General features: G+C 40.6%; 1 protein-coding gene across 6 annotated transcripts in view; it reads left to right on the plus strand.

The window, feature by feature from the left end:
* WASF3 (WASP family member 3) overlaps positions 1–20799 on the plus strand; it is a 37922-nt gene extending 17123 nt beyond the window's left edge. For all 6 annotated transcript variants that reach the window (XM_081952641.1, XM_081952643.1, XM_081952642.1 and 3 more), the window contains exons 2-9: positions 3670–3812; positions 4526–4660; positions 6527–6680; positions 7277–7394; positions 10913–11088; positions 13696–13962; positions 15715–16082; positions 19032–20799. In XM_081952641.1, the coding sequence (XP_081808767.1) occupies positions 3680–3812; positions 4526–4660; positions 6527–6680; positions 7277–7394; positions 10913–11088; positions 13696–13962; positions 15715–16082; positions 19032–19189 (1509 nt within the window). In that variant the 5' untranslated portion in view covers positions 3670–3679 and the 3' untranslated portion in view covers positions 19190–20799. The remainder of the gene's footprint in view (positions 1–3669; positions 3813–4525; positions 4661–6526; positions 6681–7276; positions 7395–10912; positions 11089–13695; positions 13963–15714; positions 16083–19031) is intronic.
* Positions 20800–27760: the final 6961 nt, after the last annotated feature.

The raw sequence follows: 27760 nt of genomic DNA on the forward strand, positions 1-27760 counted from the left end.
GTTTTTTTATTTTAAATTTTCAAAACAAACACAACACACAGAATCCTCCTTCTTTACATACTGTAGAAAGTGTATCAGTTGGTTACAAAAAGCTTTCGTGCGTCTCTTCCACTGTCATCACAAAATTTGTATTAAGTCAAGTATTTTAAATCAGATATTTTTATACATATTACCATCATCATACCTCCATTTTCATTTGACTATAATAGTTTAAACATCCTTCATCATAAAATGTACCAAGATTTAAAACCTGACCACATACTGGCATTTCATTTGTTATTTCTAGTATCCTCCAATAACACTATATCCTTATGGCCTATTCTGACTAAACATCAATAATATTTAGTAATAACAATTTCTAATCCTCCTTTCCAAATCACTGTTTACAATTTACATCCAATTTCCTTATGTTGTACTCATACATATATATACATTGTTATCATTATCCCTCTTTCATTTAACTCTATCCATTATCATAGCATCCCCCCCCCAATAATCAAAACTTAGCTAAATTCAACTTAATTCTTTTTTATTAACCTTTATATATAACCAAAAAAAAATCTAATCTTCCTTTCATAGGTACCATTCAATATTCATATCCAATTACTACTTGTCATACCAATATATATGTATACATTATTATCATTATCGGTTGATTATTTAAACCATATCTATTGTCACTAAATTTCACTAAATTTAAGTTTTAGATTATACATTTTCACCTATCAACCTGTATCTTTCCAGTAGCAAAACAATCTCATGTATTATGCCATTTGTGGTATCAGTCCTCTAATCATCTCCTTAATCAAATATGTATGGACTCATCTTTGCAACTCATAGCTTATTGAGTCTCTCATATAATTTCGATGCCCTTCTGTTTCCTTAATCAGCTTATATTTAATTGTCAGTGGCATTATCAATGATGTTGCTAATAAAATTTCTCTCTTTAAATCCATAAATTCTTTTGTTTTTTCTTCTTCTGTATCTTGCCATCTGGGGTAGAGTTCCCCTCCATTTAATTCCTCTTTCCGTATTCCACTCTTTCCATTTCCAGACACAAACCAATCACTATAGATATCAGCGGATTTGATTTCTTTGTGGTTATTTTTCTTTTCGGTTTTTAGGACTCTAACTTCCACTTTTTCCACTTGATAAACATCTCCATCATATTTTACTGTTAGATGCTCTAGATTTTCCAACTTCTTCTCCGTCCTCTCAAATATGTTTGATAATTTCTGAATTTCAAACATTATATTTTGCAAACTTAAAGCTTCTTTCTGCTGTTGAAGTTGTGCCATAATTTCCAGCTGACAAATACTGCTGCTCTGGCTTGAAGGATTTTTACAAGGTTAAACATAAATTCACAGTAGAATCTTCTTTTCACTTTCTCTGGTTAGAGATATAGTTCAAAAGGACACCTGTGTAAACAATTTGTCCTTTGGTTCTTATCACTCTCTATAAGCAAACTGTGAGACTTTGAATTGCCAAGCCAGACTGTTCAGTGAGGAAAGGGAAAGTGCTTTGTTCCCAATACACAAGCCTCCAGCGTCCGAGCAGCAGCTCTAACTTTCCCTCTGTTGTTAGAATTCTCTTTGTTTCCTTTTCTTTTCTTTTTTTATATTCCAAGTTAAAAAAATAAAAATCAAATTCTTGAGTAAAATAGAGGAAAAAAGAGGAAAACACACGTAGTAATGAGAAAGGAGAATTTTAGTCCATAGGTTGCAAAAAAATAATAAAAAAGATAGAAGAAGAAAACTTAATCCATTCGTTTTAAAAGGCTTGCATAAATTCCATCCATAAAAATAGCATTTAAGAGCAAGATAACACACTGACCAAAACCATTCAAAGCTTAATTTCACTGCTTATTTCTTCTGTTCTCAGATTTAAATTAATTTTAAGTTTTTTATAGGCAGTCTCTTTTAAAACGGTAAAAATTCCTCACCAGCTGTAAACACTTTCTCTTTCCATTTCCTTCCATTCGGAGCCATCCCAACTTCATCAGACTAGGGGCTGCTTTTATTGCCAGCTAGAAGAACTTCTCCTGGGTCGATCGGGGACTTTGCAGTGTCCCTGAGATCAGCAGGACGTATTCTTCCCGTTTGCTGTCTCTGTGGGACGGTTTAGGTCCGATTGGACTACCCAGCGATAAATGTTTCGGCAGCGATCTCAGAGCATTGAGATCGCATGTCCGTCTCGTAGGGACGTTGGCTCCTCCTCCTGGCAGCTGCTTTTCAAGCCAGCAGCACCCCTCCCCTACTCACCCACCGGCCCTGGATCATGTAGCTACACTGGCAAGATCATCCCTCAGTTAGCTGGCCCTCCCCTGCACCCTTCAGCCTTACCTTCGGCGGCAGCACTGTGATCAGAAATGCAGCTCAACCGGTGAAATAACTAACCAGAAGTGCAGCTAGAGTGGATGCTCACTGGAAGATAAGGCAGACAGTGAGGGCAGGGTGGGGCTGGGCTGAATTCCACAACTCCAGGGGCCTGATACTTTGCATTGGTGGACTGTATCCGGCCCGCGGGCCATAGTTTGAGCACCCCTGCTCTAAAGCTTCCACCATTGGTTCTTGTCCTGCTTTCAGGCACCATGGAGAATAAATCTACAGGTAGTCCTTGGTTGATGATCACTTGTTCAGAGACTGAAGTTACAGGTGCTGAATGAGTGATGGTTATGACCAATTCTCAAAGTTCTGACCACTTCAGAACTTTTGGTGATCATGGTTTGGGTGCTTGGCAACTGGTTCACATTGATGACAGTTGCATCATCCTGAGGCCACATGATCATCATTTGAACCTTTCCTGCTGGCTTCCCATAAGGAAAATTAATGGGGAAACTGGCAAGTAAGGTCACAAGTAGCTCCCGTTAAGTCATTCCCATTCCCGCTGCTTTTTTTCAAGAGGAGCCTGGCTGCCAATAAAAAGATCCTGAGGAGTCATTTCCTGCTCAGCACCAAATGTCATCCGCTTCTTGTCTTCTTGCTATTTACACTTTATTCTTACTACAGATGTTAGAAAATGAGAAGCAGTTTGAGCCCTAGTTTTCTAAACCCCTTAAGCTCTTTGCTCACAATGTGTCCTGATCTAAAATGTCAAGCCAGAGGTACATTAGGAATTTTTTATGTTTTTGATGAACACATTTATTCAGCTCTCTTTTTAAGGGCTTCCTATACAAATGTTTTGTTCAAGGATATAATATTGACTTGCAAATTCACAAATGATCGAAGAAAGAATAGTTACTTCCTCTTCAATAATATATAGAAAGCTACAAAGCAAATTCGTTAAGATTTGTTTAATTAAATATACTAGTATGTTTCCTGCCATGCAGTGCACAGTATTAAAAGTACACTTGAATACAATAAATTGTAACAGTGGTGATGAATCTGCCAGCAATATGTGGCAGATATCTCAAGTGGTAAAGCAGAATAGGAATATTTTTAGTAGATGCCTGAACTAGAGCAAGGTCAATGCGATTATTTGGAGAGAGAAGGCATTCCAATAAATTGGTGCCACGAGAAAAACAACAAAAATGATTTTCCTGGGTAATCTTCCTGAGGTAGTTAGCCAGAACATTCTCTGTAAGACATGGGCCCATTTTTCCTTCTACACTACATCTTGCTTTTATGTTGGAGGAGGATGAAAATAATGTTTTCTTCTTTCTTTTTATAGACATTGAAACATGCCATTAATCAAAAGGAACATTGAACCTCGGCACCTATGCCAAGGAGCTTTACCTGAAGGAATTACTAGCGAATTGGAATGTGTAACCAATAGTACCCTTGCTGCTATCATACGTCAGCTAAGCAGCTTAAGTAAGTTCCCTGAGTTGTTTTCAATGCTATTTTTTCTTCCTATTTTTATATGGAAAACTGAAGAATATGAGGTTTATCTTGAGTTTTGGAAGGGGAGCACCAAGCACATGTGCTGTGAAAGGGACAAAGGAAGTGAGGTGGATTCTAATCTGCCTAAACTTCATGTATTGGGCTATTGTACCCTATAATTCAGGGGTGGGTTGCTGCCAGTTTTACTACCAGTTTGCAACCTGCATGCAATGGGATGAACCAGGAGCAACCCACCTCTACTATAATTCCATATTTTAAATGTCTAGTTTTCATAGATGAAGCTAGGAATACCAGGAAAAATATAACAATTTTTGCTTGGGTATATCTATTCTGGCTTCATAGCTGTCTGCTTCTTCATGTCATTCTGGGAACTTTTAGCTATCCTGGCCATTCAGAGATGTTATAAATTGCTATGTTATTATGGAAGTTCAACTGTATTTTTAAGCAGTAGTCATTAGTCAAGTTAAAGGTTAATTGATGATCAATGAATAGAATTGTTTCCAAAAAGCCATAAGGATTTCAGTAAAAACAATGATATCTTGAAGACTTCTTATAATATTATTTTAAAATGTCAGAATGACACAGGGTTGTATAAATTAGCATTATAAAATCTTTGTCAGTAAATAATAAATAAAAACATTTATTTCTAATCTGGGGAACATGATCCTATCTTTTCTCTATAGGCAAACATGCTGAAGACATATTTGGTGAGTTGTTTAACGAAGCCAACAACTTTTACATCAGGGCAAATTCTCTTCAAGACAGAATTGACTGTCTGTCTGTCAAGGTTACTCAATTGGATTCAACTGTGGAAGAAGGTAGGCAGTTTCATGCAAGTATTGTGTCAAAAGTGATATTGACAAAAAGACATAGTTATCTATACCGCAATTATTACTTTTAATGGTGTAATTGATCTCTTAAAATACTATCTGCTTCAGAAAAAGATGCATGTTTGTATGTGAGATAGCAGCAACAAATTCATCAATGTAATAAAACCTTTTAATGATTTTTGATAAATAATTTCTCTCCCTGATTCTTTTTGCAATCTACTTATTATATTGCTTGAGGAGGATCTTTCCAAGTTGACTTAAGACCATTCCATGGCACAACCAATAAGCATCTCTCACCAGTTCTCATCTAAAAATTTTCTAGACTGTCAAACTTGCGGCCTATGGGCCGGATGGATCACACACTGGCCACGCCCACGCCCGGTTTAGAAAAGTGGAAAAAAGTCTCGATACATCACGTGACGTTGCAAATTTGAGACCTTTCTTATAGAATATGTCTTAATGTTCTTTTAACTAGATTCTATGAGAGAGAGGTCTCAGAACTGGAATAATCATTTAGGCCATTTTGTCCAATCCATAGGCAGTGTTTTGCTAGAATGTTTCTACTTTAATGTGAAAAACACTATTTCTGATTACTTCATTGAATGTTAATAAGGAAATATTGCTGTTAAAAAAGTACCGTATTTATTCGAGTATAACACGCACACGTGTATAACGCGCACCCCCTAATTTTCGATTAAAAATCGGTATAAAATTTTGTTTCACACCAAGCATTGTAATAGTAATGACTATTGCCGCCTGGTGGGCAGCCTGGTGGGCAGCCTGTGCGCACCTGTTGCCAGCATTCGGCGGCAGCAGCGGCGGCAATAGTCGGAGCGCCGCTGCTGCCGCCGAACGCTGGCAACAGGACCGCCGGAGCGCCGCCTCATCTCTCCCAGGCGCCGCCTTTGAAAACGCCTCGATGGCTGCCCACCAGGCGGGCGAAGCTCCCCCCGCTTCTTTTGGTGCCTTTTCGGGCTTTTCCTTTCCGCCTCCTTGCAAGGCTCTCCTCGGCATCAGGGCTGCCTTTTTCATCGCGACGAGCCCAGCTGCTTTCTGGGGGGTGAGGGGAGCTGTTGCCTTCCTTACTCCGAGGAAGCCTGCAGAGCCTCGCAAGGATCTCTTTCGGCTTTGCTTCTATGCTGGACCTTCTGTAGGTAGAACAAGCGACGATTCCTTGGTTTAAACGGCGGCAGCAGCGGCGGGGAGACAAAGGAGGGGAAAGGCGGCAGGCAGCTGAGTTGCGACTATTGAGCATGGCGCGGCGGCGCCTGAGGCCGGGATCGAGGCTGCAGTCCGAAAATTTACAATTTACAATTCGCCACTGCCACCCCAGCCCAGCCCTCGTTTATAACGCGCACTCAAACTTTGACTTCTTTTTTGGGTATAAAATTTTGCGCGTTAAAACTCGAATAAATACGGTAACATTAATATTCAAGAAATCAGCTACCCTATTATGACTGTTCCTATGAAACGCATTAAGTCCTGAAACATGTCAAAATCAGTGAGACTAATAAAATTACTATATTGTCTTTTCTTTTGTTTTTACAAGAATTGTCAAAGAGAAAGAAAAAGATAACGATAGGAATATACATATAAAAGAATATGTAATGTAAGCAATATAAGCAATAACTAATGATAAACAAAGTTATCTGAATAACTTTGTGTTTTAGTCTTGATTAGAACAGATTGTGTTTGTTCACAATCTAGTCTCAAATGTGGAGCACACAATTCATGTTGTACATACAAAATGAGATGTCACTCTTTTTTTTATTTGCTTTTATTCCGTCATTTCACTTGCATATTGCAAGCTACTCTCAGTCTCTCATGTGGTTATTTCTCCTTTCTTTTTAACAGTTTCATTGCAAGATATTAATATGAAGAAAGCATTCAAAAGTTCTACAATACAGGATCAACAGGTTGTTTCAAAGAGCAGCATTCCCAATCCTATAGCAGATATTTACAATCAGAGTGACAAACCACCTCCACTGAATATTCTTACATCATACAGGTATTATAATTTGCAATGGATAAATCTGATACAGCTGGGTATGAAGTTTTCCTTCTTATTTTCATGTATTGGTTTTTTTTTCAGGAGAAAAACATGTTCTCATACACCATGCAAAATACATGTAGTACGTCAATATTTGTACTGAATAATGAATATCAACATAATTGAACTTCATATACTCAGATAAAGAAACACTTGAAATCTGCTTAAGTTTCCCTGATGAGTAACAGAAAACCTTGGGCTCTTATTAACCACTTAGAGCAGGGGATCAAATTCAAGGCCCGTGGGGTGCTTAGATATGGCCCATGGAGCCGCTCTGGAAACAATGAAGGACCGTGATGGAGTTCATTAGACAAATATGAAGTATGCCCAGTAATTTCTATGCTATGCCTGGAAGAGCTCTCCAGAGATATTCTGGGATCTTTTCCATTGGAAATTAACCTTTTTTTATGGAGAGGAAATAGTGATCCATGTCCCAGAATAAATATTTATGTGCTATGTCACTAACTTTATGTGAAATCTGCAGAAGCATACTGAGTGGATCATGAGCAGCAATGGCCATTTTAAATTAACGTTTTGTTCCACTTTTTTTACAGAGATGATAAAAAAGATGGCTTAAAATTTTATACTGATCCTTCTTACTTCTTTGACCTCTGGAAAGAGAAAATGTTACAAGATACAGAGCATAAGAGAAAAGAGAAGAGACGACAGAAGGTAAATCAAAACAGTTTTTTTAAAAAATAAATAAACATAATTTATCCATTATGCTTTAGGATAAATAGCTTATACTGCATTTTAACGATGTTTCTGACATAGGAATGGTTGTAAAAACCAAAGCTGTTCTGTATTTCAGACTATTTCCTTACCTTTCCTCTTAAATGTGTGCTTTCTTACCTGCATTTTGAAAATAAAAGTCTTCTGGAGATTTGTTAATGGAGTGTTTAAAGAAACTCCCAGTTAGTTTTACCATAAAACTACATTTTGGGAGATATTTTGAATTATTACAGAAATTTCATAAAATCCTTCAGTTCAGAGGTTTCTCTTATCAGAGAAATTGAAGAACCTTTTGATTATTTTAAGCTCCAACTTTGAAAGATTAGCATAGTTCTGTTACAGCTGTGCATAAATAATGGACTAGATTGCTCAATGAAGGTTTACTGCTTTGAAATGTGAATGCATATAAATGAGATCATGAAGGAATGTTGCCCGAATTCTCCATTTTCAGATCATAGTTGTAATAAAATTCAGGAATTTGATAGACATTCTTGAAACGAGTCTGTATATATCAGGGGTGTCCAAACTTGGCAACTTTAAAACTTGTGGACTTCAACTCCCAGAATTCCCCAGCCAGCTCTGGGGTCTTAAAGTTGCCAAGTTTGGACACCCCTGGTATATATGCTATGTGACCAATCCCTGGAGCTCTGAAACTAATTAAGTGGCTGCAGCTCCTCAGTAATGCATAGAAAGAACAGAATTAAAAGAGTAAGCTGCCTTCCCTCTCCCCCCCCCCTCTCTCTTTCATAAGTATGCCACAAAAGACAGGTTAGTGGATCTAGAGCAGGAGTCAGCAACCTTAAACACTCAAAGAGCCATTTGGACCTGTTTCCCACAGAAAAGAAAACACCGGGGGCCACAAAACCCGTCCCGTGCCTGAGTATTTCCTGAGCGGCAACAAAACTAGTGTATGCAGTTGAATTAAACATTCTGTTTTCTTCCGAAACTTTTCTTGGATTTAACTATGGTGGCCTACCGGGGGTTGAAAAGCTCAATAAATCATGTGCCAGCGGGTTGTCGCACTTTGGCGGTTGTGACGTATATTTTGAGCAACAGAGAGCTGCAGCAGAGGGATGAAAGAGCCACATGCGGCTCCAGAGCCACTGATTGCTGACCCCTGACCTAGAGGCTCTGCATAAAAAGGAATATCACACTGCAGTGATTGGGTGCCCTGCTATTGCTTTTCCTCTACGAGGGGCTTTACGTGTTGTCAGTGTGGTGACACGAACAATAGGCACATAGTAAAGGAGATGTAATAAACTGTGGGAAACAGGGAGTTGGTAGGACATTATGGAGAAATGTGGGTTGAAAAAATAATCTTAACAGGTCTGCTATTAGCATTTTTATGGTATTCATTTTGTGAACTATGAACTACTGAACTGAGAATTTCCCCCCCTTAACTACCTTTACTGAAAATCCTTGATTTGCAACTGGTTGCTTAATGCCCATTCAAAATTAAAGTGGATCCAGAATTGGTGCTTTATGGCTCAGAAGGCACTTTTGGCCATCATAAAATGTGTCACACTCACCCCTGCGGTCATGTGGCAGAATTTTAAGTGCTTGGCAACTGACTCGCCTTTAGGACTAGTTGCAGAATCCGGTGGTCACATGACTGTAATTTGCAATGTTCATTGCCAGTTTCTGGCGGGAAAAAAAAGCCCATTTGAAAAAATGGTTTTGCATTTACAATTGTGAATTTGCAAAACAACTGTGGTGATTCACTGAAAATCTGCCACAGAAAATGTCGTGAAATGGAGTCTGGTTATGTAGGGCCCTCAACTTACAACCCTAACAATTTAGGATGAAAAATCCAGTCCCAATCGGATTGTAAATCAAGGACCCATTTTATTAAGAACTAATGAATTTCTCTTGGAGTCAATTGTTCTGTCATGGTGATCCAGATGTCCTCAGCCCCTCATGCAACCCCTCATGAATTTACCTGATTCAATGTCTGTCTACTTACTATGAAAATAATAAGCAGGGAGTAAGCACTTATTGAAAATAATCAGTACCCTGTAATTCTGAAAAGGTAGATCTCATTTGGTGACCATTCACAGTTACCGCAGTGATGAAAAAGTAACTTTATAAGTTCCCACATTTATGACCTTCTGTTCTGACCTAGGCTTCCCCAGCAGCACGAAGCCGAGTCCTTATCCCGATAAACCCCTTTTATTTAATTTACAGTGAATTCCTCTCCAGCAAAGTCCCAGCCCCATAGTCTTTCAAGAAAGTTCACAATTACCAACCTTTAACAGGCTTGGAGAGTGGCCAAGCTTTCAGACACCACAATACTTGTCAAGAATGCAGGAATGAACTAATTGTCTCCTGCAAATACCCCTCCCCTTTTGCTCCTCTTTTATTCCCTATGGGAAGGGCCATTCACCATCCACCTGTGGCCTTACTCCCAAGTCAACCCTTGTTCCTTAGCTGTTCCCTTCATCTGTCAACTCTGTGCATGCACATACTGGGAACAGGCTCCAGCTGTTCATCTGTCTCATTGATGTCTGATTCCGAAGGCAGCTGATAACTTCCAGACAGCCCTGGTCCCATCTCTGCCTCCAACGCAGAGCACTCGTCAGAGCCTTCCCCAGACTCCAGGACTGCCCCGTGTTCCTCCCCAACCTCCTCACTATCCGAATCTGCTGCCAGCTCTGCTGGCCACTGGCAGGCCACAACACCTTTGCAGATCTGTAAAGCAAATGAAAGCTGCAGTAAGATTGTAAAGCACAGTCTTGGTAGTACTTAGTGACTGCTTCGCTTAACAATTAAGTTGCCAGTTCTAAACATGGTCTCCAAACATAGACAGCCTATTCTTGAAAGCTATATGCATCCAAACTTCAAAAACTCTCATTTGATTTGGCTTACACCATCCAAATCCTTAAACTATTGAACAAATATCTAATCAGTTAACATGAGAAATGCTTTGAGAGAAACAAAACCAAACCGCCTGGCTCAGTCTTAGGAAAAGTGGAAATCAGCTTGCTTCAGAATAAATACATGCTTCATTTGAAGAACAAAATTAAAAGTTGAATAAGCTTAATGTGCAGCTGGAAGACAACCCAACAAAAGGCTATTTGTAGGTACATTGGTACTGACTCACAGCATGTAATGAGAAAATATTTTCAAGTTACTTAATGTGATGTATTGAAAAACTATTGATTTGTTAGTTAGATTGCTTTGACTAGATCATATAGAGGAAGTTTTGCATACTATAGCATGAAAATCATTTTATTGGAGAGAAAAAAATGAATATGGGACCATCAGATGTCCATATCCTATAAATGTTGAAACATAGCTGATAATTTGTTTATATAAATTTAACCAATGGAATCTAATATATGCTTTGATTATGCTTGGCTCACCTGCGCATCATATTTTCATATTCTTAACAGAATTAAACTTGCTCTTTCCTTGTTTCTCTCTTTTGCATGCTTCATCGCTTTTTTATATTATATCAGGATCAAAAACGTGTAGATGGCACAACTCGTGAGGTGAAAAAAGTTAGAAAAGCAAGGAACAGGCGCCAAGAGTGGAATATGATGGCCTATGACAAAGAACTTAGACCAGACAACAGGTTGTCTCAGAATATTTACTCTGGAGCATCTTCTGAAGGGTCTCTGTCCCCCGAAACTAGGTCTGTTGATAATAAGATTTATATATTCAGTGGTGCTTAGTATCCTTCATCTGTTGCAGATTCGTAACTTCCACTTGCACAGATAGTCAAGTTCATTTCGTGATCGTTCAAACGTAACAACGGCACTGAAAAAAGTGATTGATGACCATTTTTCACACTTACGACAGTTGTAGCATCCCTATGGTCACGTGATTTACATTCGGATGCTTGACAACTGACTCGCATTTATGACCGTTGCAGTGTCCCGGGGTTAGGTGACGATCTTTTGTGTCCTTCTGACAAACAAAGTCAATGGTGAAGCCATATTCACTTAACAATCTGATTTAACAACTGCTGTGATTCACTTAACAAATGTGGCAAGTAAAGTCATAAAATGAGACAAAATTCATTTAACCATTTTTTTCATGTGGTAACATAAATTCTGGGCTCAATTGTAGTCGTAAGTCGTGGACTACCAATATAAGAGAGGTATATCTTTCTTTTTCCAGTTTGGATGATTTTGGCAATTTGGTGTCTGCGTTTTTCTAAATTAAATTAACTATGAAGACTTTTTTTTTATTATTATTTTTTGCAACAGCCGATTGTAGCAAAAAAAAAACAACCCATAGAAATCTGGGACAGGAAATGTCTCAGGCACTGTGTGCTTAAAGCTGAAGTGTTAAAAAAAATTCACGAGATATCAAATCTCTGTATCTGTTGCTTTTGAACTAAGCCAGAGGACTCTATGCTCAAGTACAGTTAGAGGTGAGTTTCAAAATTTTTAGCAAGGGGTTCTCTGCCCGGTTTCTGGGTGGGCGTGGCCATGGGGGTGTGTGGCCTAGTCGGCCTCCTGCGCCACGGATGGGGGGGCATTTTCGCCTTCCCCAGGGTCTGGAGGCTTTCTTCAAGCCTCCGAGAGGGCGAAAATGGCCGTTTCCAGCCTTCTGGAGACCTGTTTTCTCCTCCCCAAGCCTCTGTGCTGGCTTTGTACTTACCTGGCATCCCAAATGGGCTGCGTGGAGACTCCTGGGAAAGGAGGGATGGGGATGGGGCTGCCAGGGGTGGGATTTGCAGGTTTGCAAAACTGGGCAGCTCCTTAGTTAGAGGATTGCCCGAACCCATGCAAACTACAACAGCTCACCCCTGAATACAGTGTTTAAATTAGATTGGTCAGGCATTATTTCATTTTTGTTCTTCTACTTGGTTTGAAGAAAACAACAAATATAACGAATAGTGCAGCAGCCCACAAATTTCACTGTTCCATTAACATCTGTTGTGGCTTGCTTATGTCATGTTGTATTCATTTTAAAGCTTGGGCATATAAAGGCAGAGGTTTTTGTAACTAACTATTGCATGATCAAGTTTTAAAACAAATGTTCTTTTTGTAAATATTTCCAGAATTTCTAGCCAATATGTTGTTTTGTCTGCATTAAGAAGATATTTTTCAGTCTAATATTTTGTGTGATATTCTGATAACAAATTCTGATCTCTCCATCTGAAACAGTCACCTTTTTCTACCGTTCTTTTATAATCCTACTGATTCTGTTATCTTAGCCAATTCACATCTTTTCAAGCCTTTTTGGCCAATGTCTTTTTTTCTGACTGTATTTATTTGTTGCTTGGCAAAATAAAAAAATTGCCTTGCTTTGTTGTAAACTGATGGCTGTAAGCAACAGTTCCATTAAAATAAATACACCTAGGTTCAAAACAGCTTTTTAAAAAAAATATTTAAAAAATATAACATATGCCCATCTAATGTAACTCTTGGCATATGAAATTCTCATCTTTCCATCCTGTATGTAATCCCTTTTTGTTATGATTTATATTGTGCCCATTATGATTCAGAGAGAGAGGCACAAGCTGAATTCAAGCCTGCATCATCAAGTTAATGTGAGAAAAGTAAGGACCAGGAAAGAAGAGTGGGAGAGAAAGAAAATGGGCATTGAGTTCATAAGTGACATACAGAAACAAGAGCAGGCAGGAGGCACAAAAGAGTCCCAGATGCCCAAAGGGTTTGTCTTTTTGTTTTATTGAAAGTGCTTTGTTAACTCCCTGGCTTTCCATCTGAATAAGATGATGAGCATCTGTTTCACTTTTTTTTTAACCAAAGGACAATATGGCATAATTTGTTTTGCTAATTTAACTTCTCTGCAGCATAAGGATGCAAGGACAATTGCTGCTTGGTCTTAACTACTAAGTACTAAAAGGTTTGCTGTTTTCCAAGCTTTGTGACCAGCTAACAGTTCTCTCTCGCTCTCATTAGATAAAGTTACTTTTATGCAAAAAAAAATCCCAGGAAAAAATTAACATTTTGGATTGGGTTTGATTTTGATAAAATGCAATAATCTGCCTTGATAGTTTTACTTTCATCTTTTGATTTTTTTTTTCTTGGTAATGTGGCTTGTCTGTCTTCCTTGATATGTGTTGGAATGTATACCCTATAATTTGAAAATTAGAGTAAAGTTGTTTTGTGGATGTGGCTTACATTTTAATGTTGCATTAATATTTAATGTTGTACTAATCTCACCTACTAACAAACTGTGAAATGTCAAATAGATAATCTTTTAAATTGAGTGAGTTTAACTATATTTTGTTCATGGCTCCCCTTATTCTTGTTTCTAATTTCAGATCCCACGTTTCGGATATTACCAGTTATTCATATCCTGCTACTCCAAATCATGCACTTCATCATCAACTTTGCTATGTGCCTTCATGTGGAACAGGGGATGGCGCTCAGTTTATGCTTGCAAAACAGGGCCTTGAACATGAATATAGGTTATCTTCTACTACAGCGCAACATGCTACTTTGAATAGGCCTCAAGAACCACCTCCACCCCCACCCCAAATCTTAGATGGTGCTCTGGGCACTGTTACATTGATACCAGCAGATTATGGGTAAATAGCTAGTTTTGACCTCATGTTAGACCAGGGTTCCCCAACGTTTCTGGCTTTGCGGACTGGTGGAGAGGAGGGAGAGACAGGTGGTTCTGCACGAGCAGTGGCCAAGTGCATGTGCAGCTCCATTTGTGCAAGCGGTGGGCAGACGTGCCTGCTACTCACACAAATGGAATGCATGTGCTCACCCACTGCTTGCACAAGTGGGATGTGCGCGCGCATGCTCCCACCCTGCTGTGGGCAGCCCAGTTCTGAACAGCTCAGGGCCCAATAGTAGGCCACTGCCTGGGAGTTGGGGACCCCTGTGTTATACAATGGTCAGCGAACATAAATATATGCTAAACATATGATGCAACTAGATGAATGACTACAAAAATTTCTCTGTAAGGAATAGAACATGAAGACAATGAATCAGATGCTTAATTGGGATCAAATATATTACTGCAACAGTTTTGAAATTACTGTGTTTAATACCTGGAGGACAGGCTGAGATGGCAAGCATCTGTCCAATCATAAGTGGCTGACTTGATGGAACCTAACTCTTTAAAACATTTTTCTCCTGCTCGTCAAGAGTTCCATAGAAACAGCTTCTGGATGATGAAGAGCAAACAGGATAGTCTCAGACAGGGACAAGCTTTGCTCATGATGAATAGCAATAGCACTTAGACTTATATATCGCTTCACAGTGCTTTGCAGCCCTCTCTAAGAGGTTTACAGAGTCAACATGTTGCCCCCCACAATCCTGGTTCTCATTTTACTGCCTCGGAAGGATGGAAGACTGAGTCAACCTTGAGCCTGTGAGAAATGAATTGCCGAACTTCTGGCAGCTGGCAGTCAGCAGAAGTAGCCTGCAGTTCTGAATTCTAACCACTACGCTGCCACTGTGGCTCTATGTTCAAAATATCATTGGTGTGTGAATTGTATGCGGAACTGCATGTTGCTAACCATACTCGGAGGTTCATATTCTTAAATAAAGCAAAATAGGAAAGTTGCTACTTCCTGGTGATACTGTTAAAACTGTTGAGATAAAGATTAATATGGGGGAAATTATGTTGAGACTGGAAAACTGTGTGTAATTTGTTCTAAATCATTTGTGCCTTAGAAATTGTAGAGAATATTCGTAGCTTGGGTTGCAGATTCAGGCCGAGATCAGGTCCTCCGAGCTTGCTGCTTGACTCCCCGATGTTTCATTACCAAACTTGGTAACATCTTCAACAGGATTTGAGGTGAAGTGCCTTGTTTGTTTATAGTTTGGTAATGAAGCATTTGGGAGCCAAGCAGCAAGCTTGGAGGATAAACCTCTGCCTGAATCATTTATACCTTCCTGATTAAATAAAAGCCAACGTGGACAATATTGGTGCTGTAAATAAATGTTCTAGTACAGTGATGGTGAACCTTTTTCTTACAGTGTGCCAAAATTGCGTCCGCATGTGTGCATGCCGACCTGTGCATGCGTGCATGAGACCCCCCCCCCTTGCATATGCACACACAACACCTCCCCCGCCCCCCCCAGAATCTGGAGACGGATTGTTTCCGAACTTCCGGTTGGGTCATTGGAGCAATTTTTCACCCTCCCCAGGCTCTACGAAAACCTCTGGAGGGTGGGGAGGGTCCCAATGGCCCAATCAGAAGTTCGTTCCCAAACAAACTTTTTCAAGTTCAAATCAAATAGAATATGAATTAATTGATTGTTACGTTGCGTACTTAATTGATATTTCAACTAACAAGTATTTTGTTCTGTTTTATGCATAGAATGATCGCAGCTCAGATGATGGATTATTACAATTCTTCCGGAGGCCCAGACCCTGCATCACCGCTTATGATTCCTTCTGCACAGACTGCTTTTGTTAGTCCTCTACAAATGCCTGTGCTACCTACCCATTCTCGACTAATGGCTGGTACACTGTATTCTGGCACTCTTCATCTTCCTCCTTCCGGGCATATTGTTACAGCTCCTGCTCCTCCTGGCCCACCTCCTCTTCCTCCAGGCCCTCCTGCAGGATCTTCTCTCTCATCATCTCCATTGCACACTCCTGCAGTAGCTGAGGTTAAAATGCAGGAGTCTATCAAGTCACCCATCAGTGGGGCTCGAAGTGATCTTCTTGCTGCTATTCGGATGGGTAAGACTTCCAAAACGTGACCTGTGATTTTAAATATCACAGGCTTTGGGTGTTCAGTGCTTGCATGATGTAAGACCATGATGGTCCAGGTGGCATGCAGAGCCCTCTCTGCCCCAGCCCACCGCCAGCCAGCTTGTCTTGGGGTCTCTGCTGCACATGCGAGGGGGGGCATGTGGGGGACACACATATATATGTAGGGAGGGTGGGGTGCATGCATAGTGGGCACTCAAATTGCGTTTTGGGGGTTGCGCCCATGCGCGTACCCCCCAGGCCCCATTTTGGGTCTGGAAGGCCTTCTGTTTCCAACCAGGGAGCCAAAATGGGGCACGGGGACACAGCACGAGGCCACCCCGTGCTCCATTTTGGGCCTGGAAGGCCTCTTGCACCAATCTAGAAGCCAGAACAGGGTGTGGGGGCACAGCATGAGGTCACACTGCACCCCATTTTGGGCCTGGAAGGCCTGCACTAACAAGGAAGCCAAAAATGGGGGAGGCATGCATTGCATTTGGGGGGTTCTGGCACGCATTCACACACACACACACATGCTTTGGGTACTCGGCACCAAAAATGTTAACCATCACTGATGTAAGATCTCTGTTCCACATGTGTTCTCTAGGCTGAAAGCTGTATCTCAGCTATCTTGTTTTCGGTTGCATTTATTGTTTTCTTTTGATGAACAATCATCAGCCACAGAGGTGTGGTGTGGTTGCTCTTGAACTGCTTTTAAATGCTTGCCCAATCTTTCTCAACATGGTATCTTCCAGATGTATTAAATTTGTCCCTCGTGGACTGTACCATTTGGACAGCCTGACTGGTAAATGATGAAGGTTTAGGTCAACATATTACTAAGGAATAGCTTAGGAGGCTCATTTGAAGCAGAAGGGAAACTTGCTTCTTCCTCTCCTGCAGCTCTTTCCTAGTAGTAACTCTTTTGTTACATCCACCAGCAAGTCAGTTTTTCTGTTTTGCTGTCATCTTGCAAAAAGGCAGTGATGTTAATTTGCTTCTTAGCAAGGAACGAGGGAGATAGGGTGCTTTCTTTTCTCTCCCAGTGAGGAGAAAAAGTGGTCCCTGCAGCCTATACATAGGTAAGGTCCCTGAGATTTAGGAGAGCCCAGGGGAGACGGGGAGACACAAAATATATGATGGGTATAAGTGAAGGAAGTTGGGTGTATGCACATGCATGGACACTATAACCTTTCTTGGATAGACCTGAGCGTGTAATTATGTATTTAAAAACATCTGAAAGTATCAAAAAGCATATAAACAATATAGATTTTTATGTAAATAGATATTAGGAAATAGATATTTTAAGTCCTAAATGGGAATAGATCAGTGATGGCAAACCATTTTTGGCTGCTATGCCAAAAGCGAGGGGAGCACAGGGGGGTCGTGCGCCAGCGTACCATACCCATAATGCTATGCCTTCCCCCCTGCAGTGTGGGCGCATGTGCGCGATCAGCGAACCCCCCTCCCCCATTTTTGCCGCAGTTTTTTCACCTTCCCCAGGCTCCAGAGGATTTCTAGGAGCTTCCCTGAAGCCTCCGGAGGGCAAAAAATGGATCTTCAGGGAACCCGGAAGTTTGAGAATGGTGACTTCTGGTTTGTTCGTAGGACCGTTTTTTGCCTTCCGGAGCCTTTAGGGGAGTCTCTTGAAGGCCCCTGAAGGCTCCGGAGGTCGAAAATCGGCCCTACGACGAAACCAGAAGTCCATTCCCAAACTTCCAGGTTGCCTGTAGGAATGGGTTTTTGCGTTTTGGAGGCTTCAGGGAAGCCTCTGGAGGGCAAAAATGGCCTCAAAAGAAGGCACATGCGTGCTGGCAAGCTGACATGGCATCACCTCGTGTGCCCTGACAAATGGTTCCACGTGCCACCTTTTCTCCATCACGGGAATAGATAATTACCCTATCCACAAAGAATAATATTCCGTTGGATGATGAGCTGTTTATACCACACATCCTTATTAGAAAAATACTCTCTAAAGATATAGACCAGCGATGGCTAACCTTTTTTGGCTCGCGTGCCACAAGTGGGAGGAGCGCAGGGGGGTCATGTGCGGGCATGCCTCACCCATAATGCAATGTGCGGCACCCCCAGTGCGCATGCACGGACAACAGGTGCAACACCCCCATTTTTACATGCTTTTTTCACCCTCCCCAGGCTCCAGAGGCTTTATAGGAGCCTGGGGAGGGCGAAAAGAGCCTACCCCGTCCCCCCCCGGAGGCTTCAGGGACCGTCCGGAGGCTTCCCTGATGCCTTTGGAGCACTCAAAACGACCCTCCGAGCAAACCGGAAGTGACTTCCTGTTTGCTTGGACGGTCGTTTTAAGCGTTCCGAAGGCTTCAGGGATGGTCCAGAGGGTTCCCTGACGCCTTCGGAGCGTTTAAAATGACCCTCCGAGCAAACCGGAAGTCACTTCCGGTTTGCTCGGAGGGTCATTTTAAGCGTTCCGAAGGCTTCAGGGACGCTTCCGGACGGTCCCTGAAGTCTCCGGGGGGGCGGGGAGGCTCTTTTTGCCCTCCCCAGGCTCCTATAAGGCCTCTGGAGCCTGGGGAGGGCGAAAAAATGGCTTTTAAAAACGGTGAACTCAGCTGGCTAGCACGCGCATGCGCGCTGGCCAGCTGACAGGGCAGTGCCTCGCGTGCCCTGACAAATGGCTCCGCGTGCCACCTGTGGCACGCGTGCCATAGGTTCGCCATCACTGATATAGACATTGCCCTTGTTGAAGCTTTTATCGTATGAAATAAGTCATTGGCTTTAAATAAGCAAGTCATCAATAGGGACATTTGACTGATTTTAAAAAAAAAATATTTTCATGCTTGGAAAGGCTATGATGTACTAATTATGATAATTCTGGTATATTTCCATGAATGATTCAGTCCTGTGTATTTGTAAGCTTTTTAAGGGACAAAAAGAGCACAAAAAGTCACTTTTCTTTGCTTGTCTCAGGAATCCAGCTGAAAAAAGTCCAGGAACAGCGTGAACAGGAGGCCAAGCGTGAGCCAGTTGGAAATGATGTGGCCACAATTCTTTCTCGGCGGATTGCGGTGGAATACAGCGATTCAGATGATGAATCAGAATGTGACGAAAATGACTGGTCAGACTGAAAATGGGTGTGCGGCACCAATGTATTCCAGTGAACTGACCTAGAAAATCATTTATAGACTACCCTGGCGGTACTGGTATATAATAGAACAAGTAGGCTTCCTTGGTGAGGTTCAGGTTGATCTAATTTAATTGCTTTAGATCCAGTGTTTCTCAACTTTGTGAATTTAAGACGTCTGGACTTCAATGGCCAGAATTCCCCAGATGGTAGCTGGGGTATTCTGGGAATTAAAGTCCTGACATCTTAAAGTTGCCAAGGTGAAGAAACATTGCTTCCGATCGTAGTGTTTCTGCAGATTGAAAAAAATGAACTTTTATTTTCAGTTTTTGCTGCATTAATTGCAGCGAAGCAGTTTTTCTTTACCATAAATATGTATAATTGTTTTTACTATTTGAATATTATAAGCAATTCCTTTACTATGGCAAAGTAATATCTTTAAGCAACAAATTGTCGTTGATTTTCCCATTTTGACTCACCATCATTAACATGCAAAAACTGCTAGCAGCTAATTACTTCTTTATTTAAAAAAACTCTCAACTATGTTATTGCCAGAATCTTTTGAATGAGTTTGTGTTCATTATAATTATGTTTCCAAATATTCTGGATTTGGATCTATTCAAATAGCATATAAGCAGAAGTAGGTCGACATCAGCATAAAAACTACAGCCATGCAAAATCAACTGGAAGGGCGATACAGAATGAATATGAATGATTTTGCACAATATTGTGGAATGCCCAATGCCTTTCCTCCTTGCTAATTTGATTCAGCTTTCATAATCTATTTTTTAAATTCACCCAGTTTATGCTGAGCATATTGACCTTATGGTTCAGTGAATAATGTAATTGAATTTATAGATATATTTATGAATAGTTGGGCTCCAAATATAAAATCGATTAACTACCCAGGCTCCTCTTGCCCCCTTACTATGTGTTAATGGACCGTTTATGATTGGTTTCCTCATCCAAATACATCCCTACTTATTGAAATGTATGTTCCAAATTGATTCATATACATTTTCTTACTTCTCACGTGTTATTTAAAGGGCTGCTTATATTACATATAAGGTAGACACATAATGCCTTTGGCCAGCCTCTAAAAGTGAACTGGAGTTGGCATTTTAAAAATGGCAGTTTCTATTTACATTTCAAGTCTACCTTAATTTACTTTATACTTTTCAATTCCTTTGAAATTATTCAGGGTTGAAAACAGAATGGGATTTACCTTCTATGTCTATGGCAGGACTAGAATTCACAATTTTATTGTTGCTTCCAAATTTTTGTTTCTATGAAACGGTGCTATCATTTTTTGAGGGAGTGGGAGTTAGCAGTGCCCAGAAAATGCCCTTTCCTCATTGGGTGCCACTTTACCTATAGTTTTATTATAGCGGGCAGAACAAAGGGACATCTGCTGCTAAACCTCTTTTGTAGTAGGTAAACTGCCACCAATTTTCAGTTACTAAATCTCAGGCTTGAACATGTAACAATCCAGAGATAAGGGACTGAACATCAAAAGAACGATTGGTTTATCTTGGGTCTGTTTTTTTAGTGTTGTTAATTCTCTTGCTCCTATCATTACTTATTTGCCTAAAGAAAGCAAGACATGGTATATATGGCAAGTATAATATGCCAGGTCAGTTAATAATGAGGCATCCTTTATTTATGCCCTCGTTGGAGAAGAGCAGACTGATTTGGTATTCATCCTCAAAACCTGGCAGACTCCCGAAAAGGGAGTTTCCATCTTGGAGATATGTCCAGCTGGATTTAGGGTTTTGGCTCTGTCAAGACCCCAGGGTAGATGAAGTGGAGTGGTAATAATCCTCTGAGAATCTCTTTTGGCCATTAGGGGACCTGCTCCACAGGTTTCTAGATATAAGACCCTGTCTTGAAAGGGATCATGGGATGGGACCATGAGATTGTTGCTCCTGTACCAATCTTCCTGCTGCATAATGACCTCCCTGCCTGTGCTGTTGGAGGCCATCTCAATGGCATGGTATTGTGTTGGTTTCAACACTCTTCCCCAAGGTCGATCTCAATCGATATTGCTAGGGAGTGAGAAATCCAGCTCACTTCTCTTCCTTTGTGGAGTTGCTCAGGGCTTGGCACTCTATTGTATACTACTTGTGTCCTTTCCTGGATTATGAAGCCCTGCGCTCCGCCTTGGATTACTGCAATGTGCTTGGCATGAGGCTACCCTTGAAGAATATTTGGAAACTTCAGCTGGCACAAAATGCAGTGGCACAAACAGTTGTAGGGCCCCTACAGGAGCTCATGTAACAACTCTGTTGCACAAGCTCCACTTGGTTGCTTGTTCTTTCCAGATGTATTTATTTATTTAAGAAATCTTTATTTAAAAAATGCACTTGGCATCTCTGTTTCCGTTTGCCCTCTTGCCTTTACCCCACCTTCCCCCCAAAAAATATTTCTTTAAATAGGAGATGTTACGACATTAATGTTTTCAACATTGTGTGTTCTGTAGATCTCAGTGAGATGCAATTCACTTTTCATTTTACCCATTGTTTTGTCCATAACTGCAGAAACAACTTGACCAAATACAGACAGTTCTTCACTTGCCAATTGCTCATTCAGTGGCTGTTCAAAATTACAAGTTGTGCTGAAAAAGGAGAATTTCAACTGGTACTCAGAATTCTGGCTGTCACAACATCGTTGCGATTATGCAATTGCAATTTGGGTTCATGGCAACTTTATAATAGTCAAAGCATCCCACAGTTAGCTGTCTTCTGACAAGCAAAGTCAGTGTGGAAGCTGGCAAGAAGTTGCAAGTTGTAGTCACGTGACATTGCATTTAACAACTATGGGTGATTTGTTAATTACTTCAGCTAGAACTGCCATTGTGCATTGGGCACAATCACGTTATTTTCATTTTTATCTATTTATTAATCACAGTTGTGTGGCTGCCAACCTTGCAAGAAGCAACTCGATTTTTCACTTTGTGATTGTATCTAGTGGCGGAGTTGCTCCTGTCCTTTTTGATCTGTGAGAACTACCTGGTAAATTTGGTATCATAAATAGATAATAATAACAAAATGCATTAATGGAATTTTATTTAATAATAAAAACAAGCATTTCAAGGTACTAAAAATAGTACCTTCATACTTCAACTACTGTTAAGATGCCCCAAGATTTTGCAGAGGTAAATTCTAAACAAAAGTTTTTGCACTCTGCAGGCCTCCAAAACCCTCTGCACACCTCAGTTTTTGTGAAAAACGGGGCGTGCAGAGATTTTGAGAAGCCTGCAAAGTGCTCCTAGGGGCGGGGGGGAGGCAAAAATGAGCAAAAAACAGCCTCTTTTTTGTGAAAACAGGCCCATTTTTTGCCCCCCAAAAGGGCATGCATAGCCTTTAGGAGGCTTGTAGAGTGCTCCTGGGGGTTGGGGGAGAACAAGCCAAAAACGGCCCCGTTTTTGGCTCATTTTTGCCCTCCCCAGCCCCCAGGAGCACTTTGTAGGCCTCCCAAACCCTCTGCACATTTTTGTGAAGGGGGCAGGGTTTCGGGAGGCCAAAAATGCTGCATTCAGTGTATAAGACGCACCCAGATTTTCACCTCTTTTTGAGGGGGGGGGAAAGATGCATCTTATACTCGGAAAAAACAGTAATTCTCATTAAAACATTAAACCTCTCCATACTGAATAGAATGAGCAGAGTAGTCACTTAAAAAAAATCTTGAATTTGCTCATAGATCTTTAATGAAGATTTAGGTTTGAAATATGGAAATAATCAGCTCTTGTCCTTGCTTGTGAAAATAAACTATACAAAAAGGATGTGAGCATCCATGATCTTGAAGATGGTCTTATCTGGTAGTGAATTCTTTGGTTTCCCAGAATTCCAAACTCCTGAATTCTAGAAAGCTGAGGAGTGACTTCTCATCTATGAATATAATTAACATTTTCTTTGCTTCTACATAATATGCTGAACCCTGACACATAACTTTGGTTTGCTAGTGGTGACTATTGCTTCCCATACTTTGGCACTCTGATATTTAGAATAATGATGGATTTATCGCCTATGCATTCATTGGATCCTGATGTATCTCATATATACAGTACATCATGTGTAATCTGTATCACACAATGTGTCAGGGTTCCAAGTAACACCCCTAACAAAAGTAGACCCTCGGAGAAAGGAGTGTTATTTTGACTATATCTCCCATACTCCATGTAATCCCTCCTCCCAGTTTCCCACAGCATTAATGTGGCAGGCCTGTAGACCCAATGCAAAAGATGGCTTCCAGGCCTGACACAATGTTAGTAATGGACAGGAGAAAACATGTTCCTTTGGTTGAAGAAATGTAGGGATGCAAGATAAGCCTGGGGCTGTTTTTCCTTAGTTATTGTCAAGTAATGAAATTATTGTTAAAGAAAATGTTTCTGGTACTAAAGTTTCTTTTATTATAGATTTATTACAGTATACTTTAGAAGCAAAATAGTTGTATTTTGAATGATTTCTAAACCGTTGAGTAATTCTTTCTAAACTATTTCTAAACTACTGAGTAAGTTATTTGTTAAAAATACTACATATTTACATGATTTACTTGTTTGCTTTCTAAACTGAAAATCTTTTTTAATCTCTTTTCAATATTTGATCAATAAAATGTAAATTAACACGAGTGATCTAAGTTTACAATTTAGATATTTAGTCTTTGCATATCTGTCTTGAGTTATATAAAAGTATTAACTTAATAAAGCTTACATTTAATCTTTTCTTTTTAAATTCTAGAAGGTACTTAAATTTTCATTTGATTTCACCTAATGGGATTATGGTGTAGGAGCTGTTGCATAGTAATTAATTTCTTGTTAATATTAGTTAATGTTGCTCTTCATTTTTTTTTAGATAGAAATCCTAAACTGTAATATTCATTAAACTGTTTTAACCACCTAATTATGCACTGCAAGATGCGTAAATCCAGAGGTCGATATACAATCATTCTAAAACATTCTTTCTATTATAATATTTCAGTGGGAGTTAGACTTACTGTATGCCTCATTCTCCTGAAAAAATAAATGAATCATGCCTATTTAATTAAATTGAACTTTATTCCTACCTAGGCAAGAATGTTCCAATTGGGGAATTGAATACACAAAACACAAAAAAATGATCATAAGTTAACGTATTGTAAGACCTGAATCATTTCCCCCCACCCCACCCCCAAATGCATGTTTGTTAATGTAATAGCACTTAGACTTATATACCGCTTCACAGTGCTTTACAGCCCTTTCTAAGTGGTTTACAGAGTCAACAAGTTGCCCCCAACAATCTGGTTCCTTGTTTTACTGATCTCGGAAAGATGGAAGGCTAAGTCAGTCTTGAGCCAGTAAGGATCGAACTCCTGGCAGTGGGCAGAGTTAGCTTGAAATGCTGCATTCTAACCACTGTGCCACCATGGCTCATAATGTAAGCTAAGCATTCTTTACTAATCTTAGTTTTGTGATCACGTAGTGCTTGTTATGCCTGGTCATAATTTGATTTCGGTTAGTACTACTACAGAGGCTGTTTGGTACAGTGGTTAAAGGCATGGAATTTTAATTCAGTCTTCAACCAAAGGCACAAAGCCTACTGGGTGACAACGACCCAGTTGCTCCCTCCTAGCACTGGGAAGGAGTAGGAGCAGCCAAGTACTCCTAAAAATATTTCCCAGAAACTGCAAGGACCTGTCTATAATATGGTTGCTAGATGTCAAAACTGACTCAAAGGCATAAAGAAAACATTAAACGTTATTCAACTATCCAAAATATTGGCTTGAAGACTCCAGTATTTTAAAAGGGCTAAATAATGTACATTGTTACCCACTTTCCTATGGAAAGATATTGACCTCTGGTGGCCAGATGTTACAATTATCACTCAGAAGTGTTTAAAGTGGGGCAGGCAAATTCCTCAGGCACTGGAGTCTATTCATAACATTAGATGAGCATCCAAAGACTACACAGAACTGAAAGACAATGCAGGATGACATGAAGGCATGATGGAGATTGGTGCTTGCAACAGTTAAATATTTTTTTTAATCTTTTGAGCAACTATTTTTGTCCATTATTATTCAAGTAATTGGTCACAGGTCATTATAGGAGCCCCTACTATTGGACCATTCAGTCTCTCACTAATGCATGTAAAGAAAAGGTTTAAGCACTGTTTATGTCACAGTGGAATTGCGTGTCTGTCTGTCTGTCTGTCTGTCTCCTTCCATGCCTCCCTTCTCACCTTTATGGGTGATATGTGTCTTCCTGAAGCTCAGGTCCTCTACCAGAAGCATGGGAGTTGGAAGGTTTGGTGCAGTATCTTAGCTGTTCCTAGCACTGCATTCTTCTGAACAAGAGCTCTGGTGTTATTCCTTGGATCTGTTGAAGCCACTCTACCAGCTTAGGAGTCCTAGCCTTGAGTGCTCCCATCACTACTAAGACTATTTTGGCCTCTACTTTCCACATCCTTTCTAGTTCCTCCTTCAGGCCCTGGTAGTTCTCCAACTTCTCCTACTCCTTCCTGATGTCACTTGGTATTACTACATCTATCATCACTGCTGTCTTCTGGTCCTTGTCTACTACTACAATGCCTGGTTGATTGACCAGTACCTGCCTATCCATTTGGGTCTGGAAGTCCCACAGATTCTCAGCCCTGTTATTCTCCATGACCACCTCTGAAATCTCCCATCTGGATTTGACAGGGACTAGATCATTCTGTGTAGATGTTCCTGTATACAATGCCAATTACCTGGTTATGATATTCAGTCAGGGTTGGGATTCAGCCAGTTTGGACCAGTTCGGGCGAACCGGTCGTTCCAGTGAGCATTTGGCCCCACCCACTGTCCCCTGCTCTTTCCTGTCCTATATTTCCCTGTTTTTAGCTCAGCTGTTTTACTCGCGCTGATATAGAAGGCAAGATTTAAAGCTTAAAATGGGCAGGTTTTGAATGCTGCACATGTACTCAAATCCTGCATAAGGCGCTTGTGCAAAGCGTACATGTGCATTCACCAAACCGGTTGTTAAACCGGTTGCATCCAACCACTGCATTCATTGTATGTGTGTATGTACACAGAAGCACATAGCTTTAATATTTTAAACAATTTGGGTTGCCCCATACTTTCTTCTTCCTGAAATGGGGGACAGCATTACTATGGCCTGAGGCAAGAGAATATTAGGCTGTTTTCATTTCTCGTGTTCTGCTGTGGAACAATTTATCTTTTCTGCTTATCCACCTGCTGATACTGAAAAAGAAAGCGCTTTTAGCTGAGAATAAAAGAAGATGGTCTCTCATTTCAGCCAGCTGGTGTGGAAAAGGATGGACCAGCATTGCAAATTCATTTGAAAATGTGCTTTGAGGTTTCCTTTTATGCTTTTTATGAACTTCTAATTAGATGTGATCTTGGTTTTTTCTGATTTTACCTTACAATTCCTAACTCTCCTAAACCTTGGTTGTGCTGGGTGGAACTAATGCACTCACACAAAACACCTGAAGATGATCAGGGGAAGGTTTCAATCATCAAGAGGCTGGACTAGAAGACCTCTAGGGTTCCTGCCTAACACTATGATTCTGTGAAGTAAAGAGAAGTCCAGGGCCTAGCCCAAAAATGTGTTTTCAAGGCACAAAATATAGCTATTTCATTTCTGTGCAGTGCTTGAAAAAATGCATTCCCTTTATTAATAGTCCTTCTGAATATTTCAGTTGCTTATCTAAAATGAAAAAAAGGGATTTATCCCTAAAAGGCACCTTGCAAAACAAGAGGAAGAACTTTCCTACATGAATCTGTTCTTGTTCAGACTTATTCATGGTCATCTGAGAAGCAGAGGGGGCAACATAATGGCTCTGGATGTTGGGTTCTTTGGTCCATCGACAATTTCCATACCTGGTTTTGGATGGGGTGACACTGTCCCAGATAGACCCAGTGCATCATCTGGGAATTCTCCTGGATTCATTATTTCTCCTTGGGTAGGAAGCAGCATGGTCAGGACAGCCTTTGCACAACTGTGGTTTGTGCACGAATTACTCTCTTTCCTGGAGCAACAACCCCCGGTCACAAGTCACCCATTTTCCAGTCACTTCCTGTCTTGACTATTGCAAGCACACTGTACGTGGGGCTGCCCTTGAAAACTATCTCAAAACGTCAATTGATTCAAAATGTGGTGGTCTGCATGGTTTGTGACTGCATGGATGTGTGTGCAGCCTTATTTCAAAGTCTTCACTTTGAAATCAGGTCATAAGTAGCTTTCTTGAGGAAGAGGGTCCATCTTGCTAAGTAACCAATCCAGAGGTGGTATTCAGCAGGCTCCGACCCGTTCTGGAGAACCGGTAGTGGAAATTTTGAGCAGTTCTGAGAACCGGTAAATACCACCTCTGGCTGACCCCGCCCCCATCTATTCTCTGCCTCCCGAGTCCCAGCTGATTGGGAGGGAATGGGGATTTTGCAGTATCCTTCCCCTGCCATGCCCACCAAGCCACGCCCACAGAACCGGTAGTAATAGTAACAATTTTTGAATCTCTCCACTGAACCAATTAATAAGTCAGTGACAACATGTAAGGCCTTCCATAAGCCCAGCCTTTCAGCCAAGGTGTATATTATATATTAAATT

This window comes from Natrix helvetica, assembly GCF_964273705.1.
Source record: "Natrix helvetica genome assembly, chromosome: 4".
In the NCBI taxonomy this organism is placed as follows: Eukaryota; Metazoa; Chordata; class Lepidosauria; order Squamata; family Natricidae; genus Natrix; species Natrix helvetica.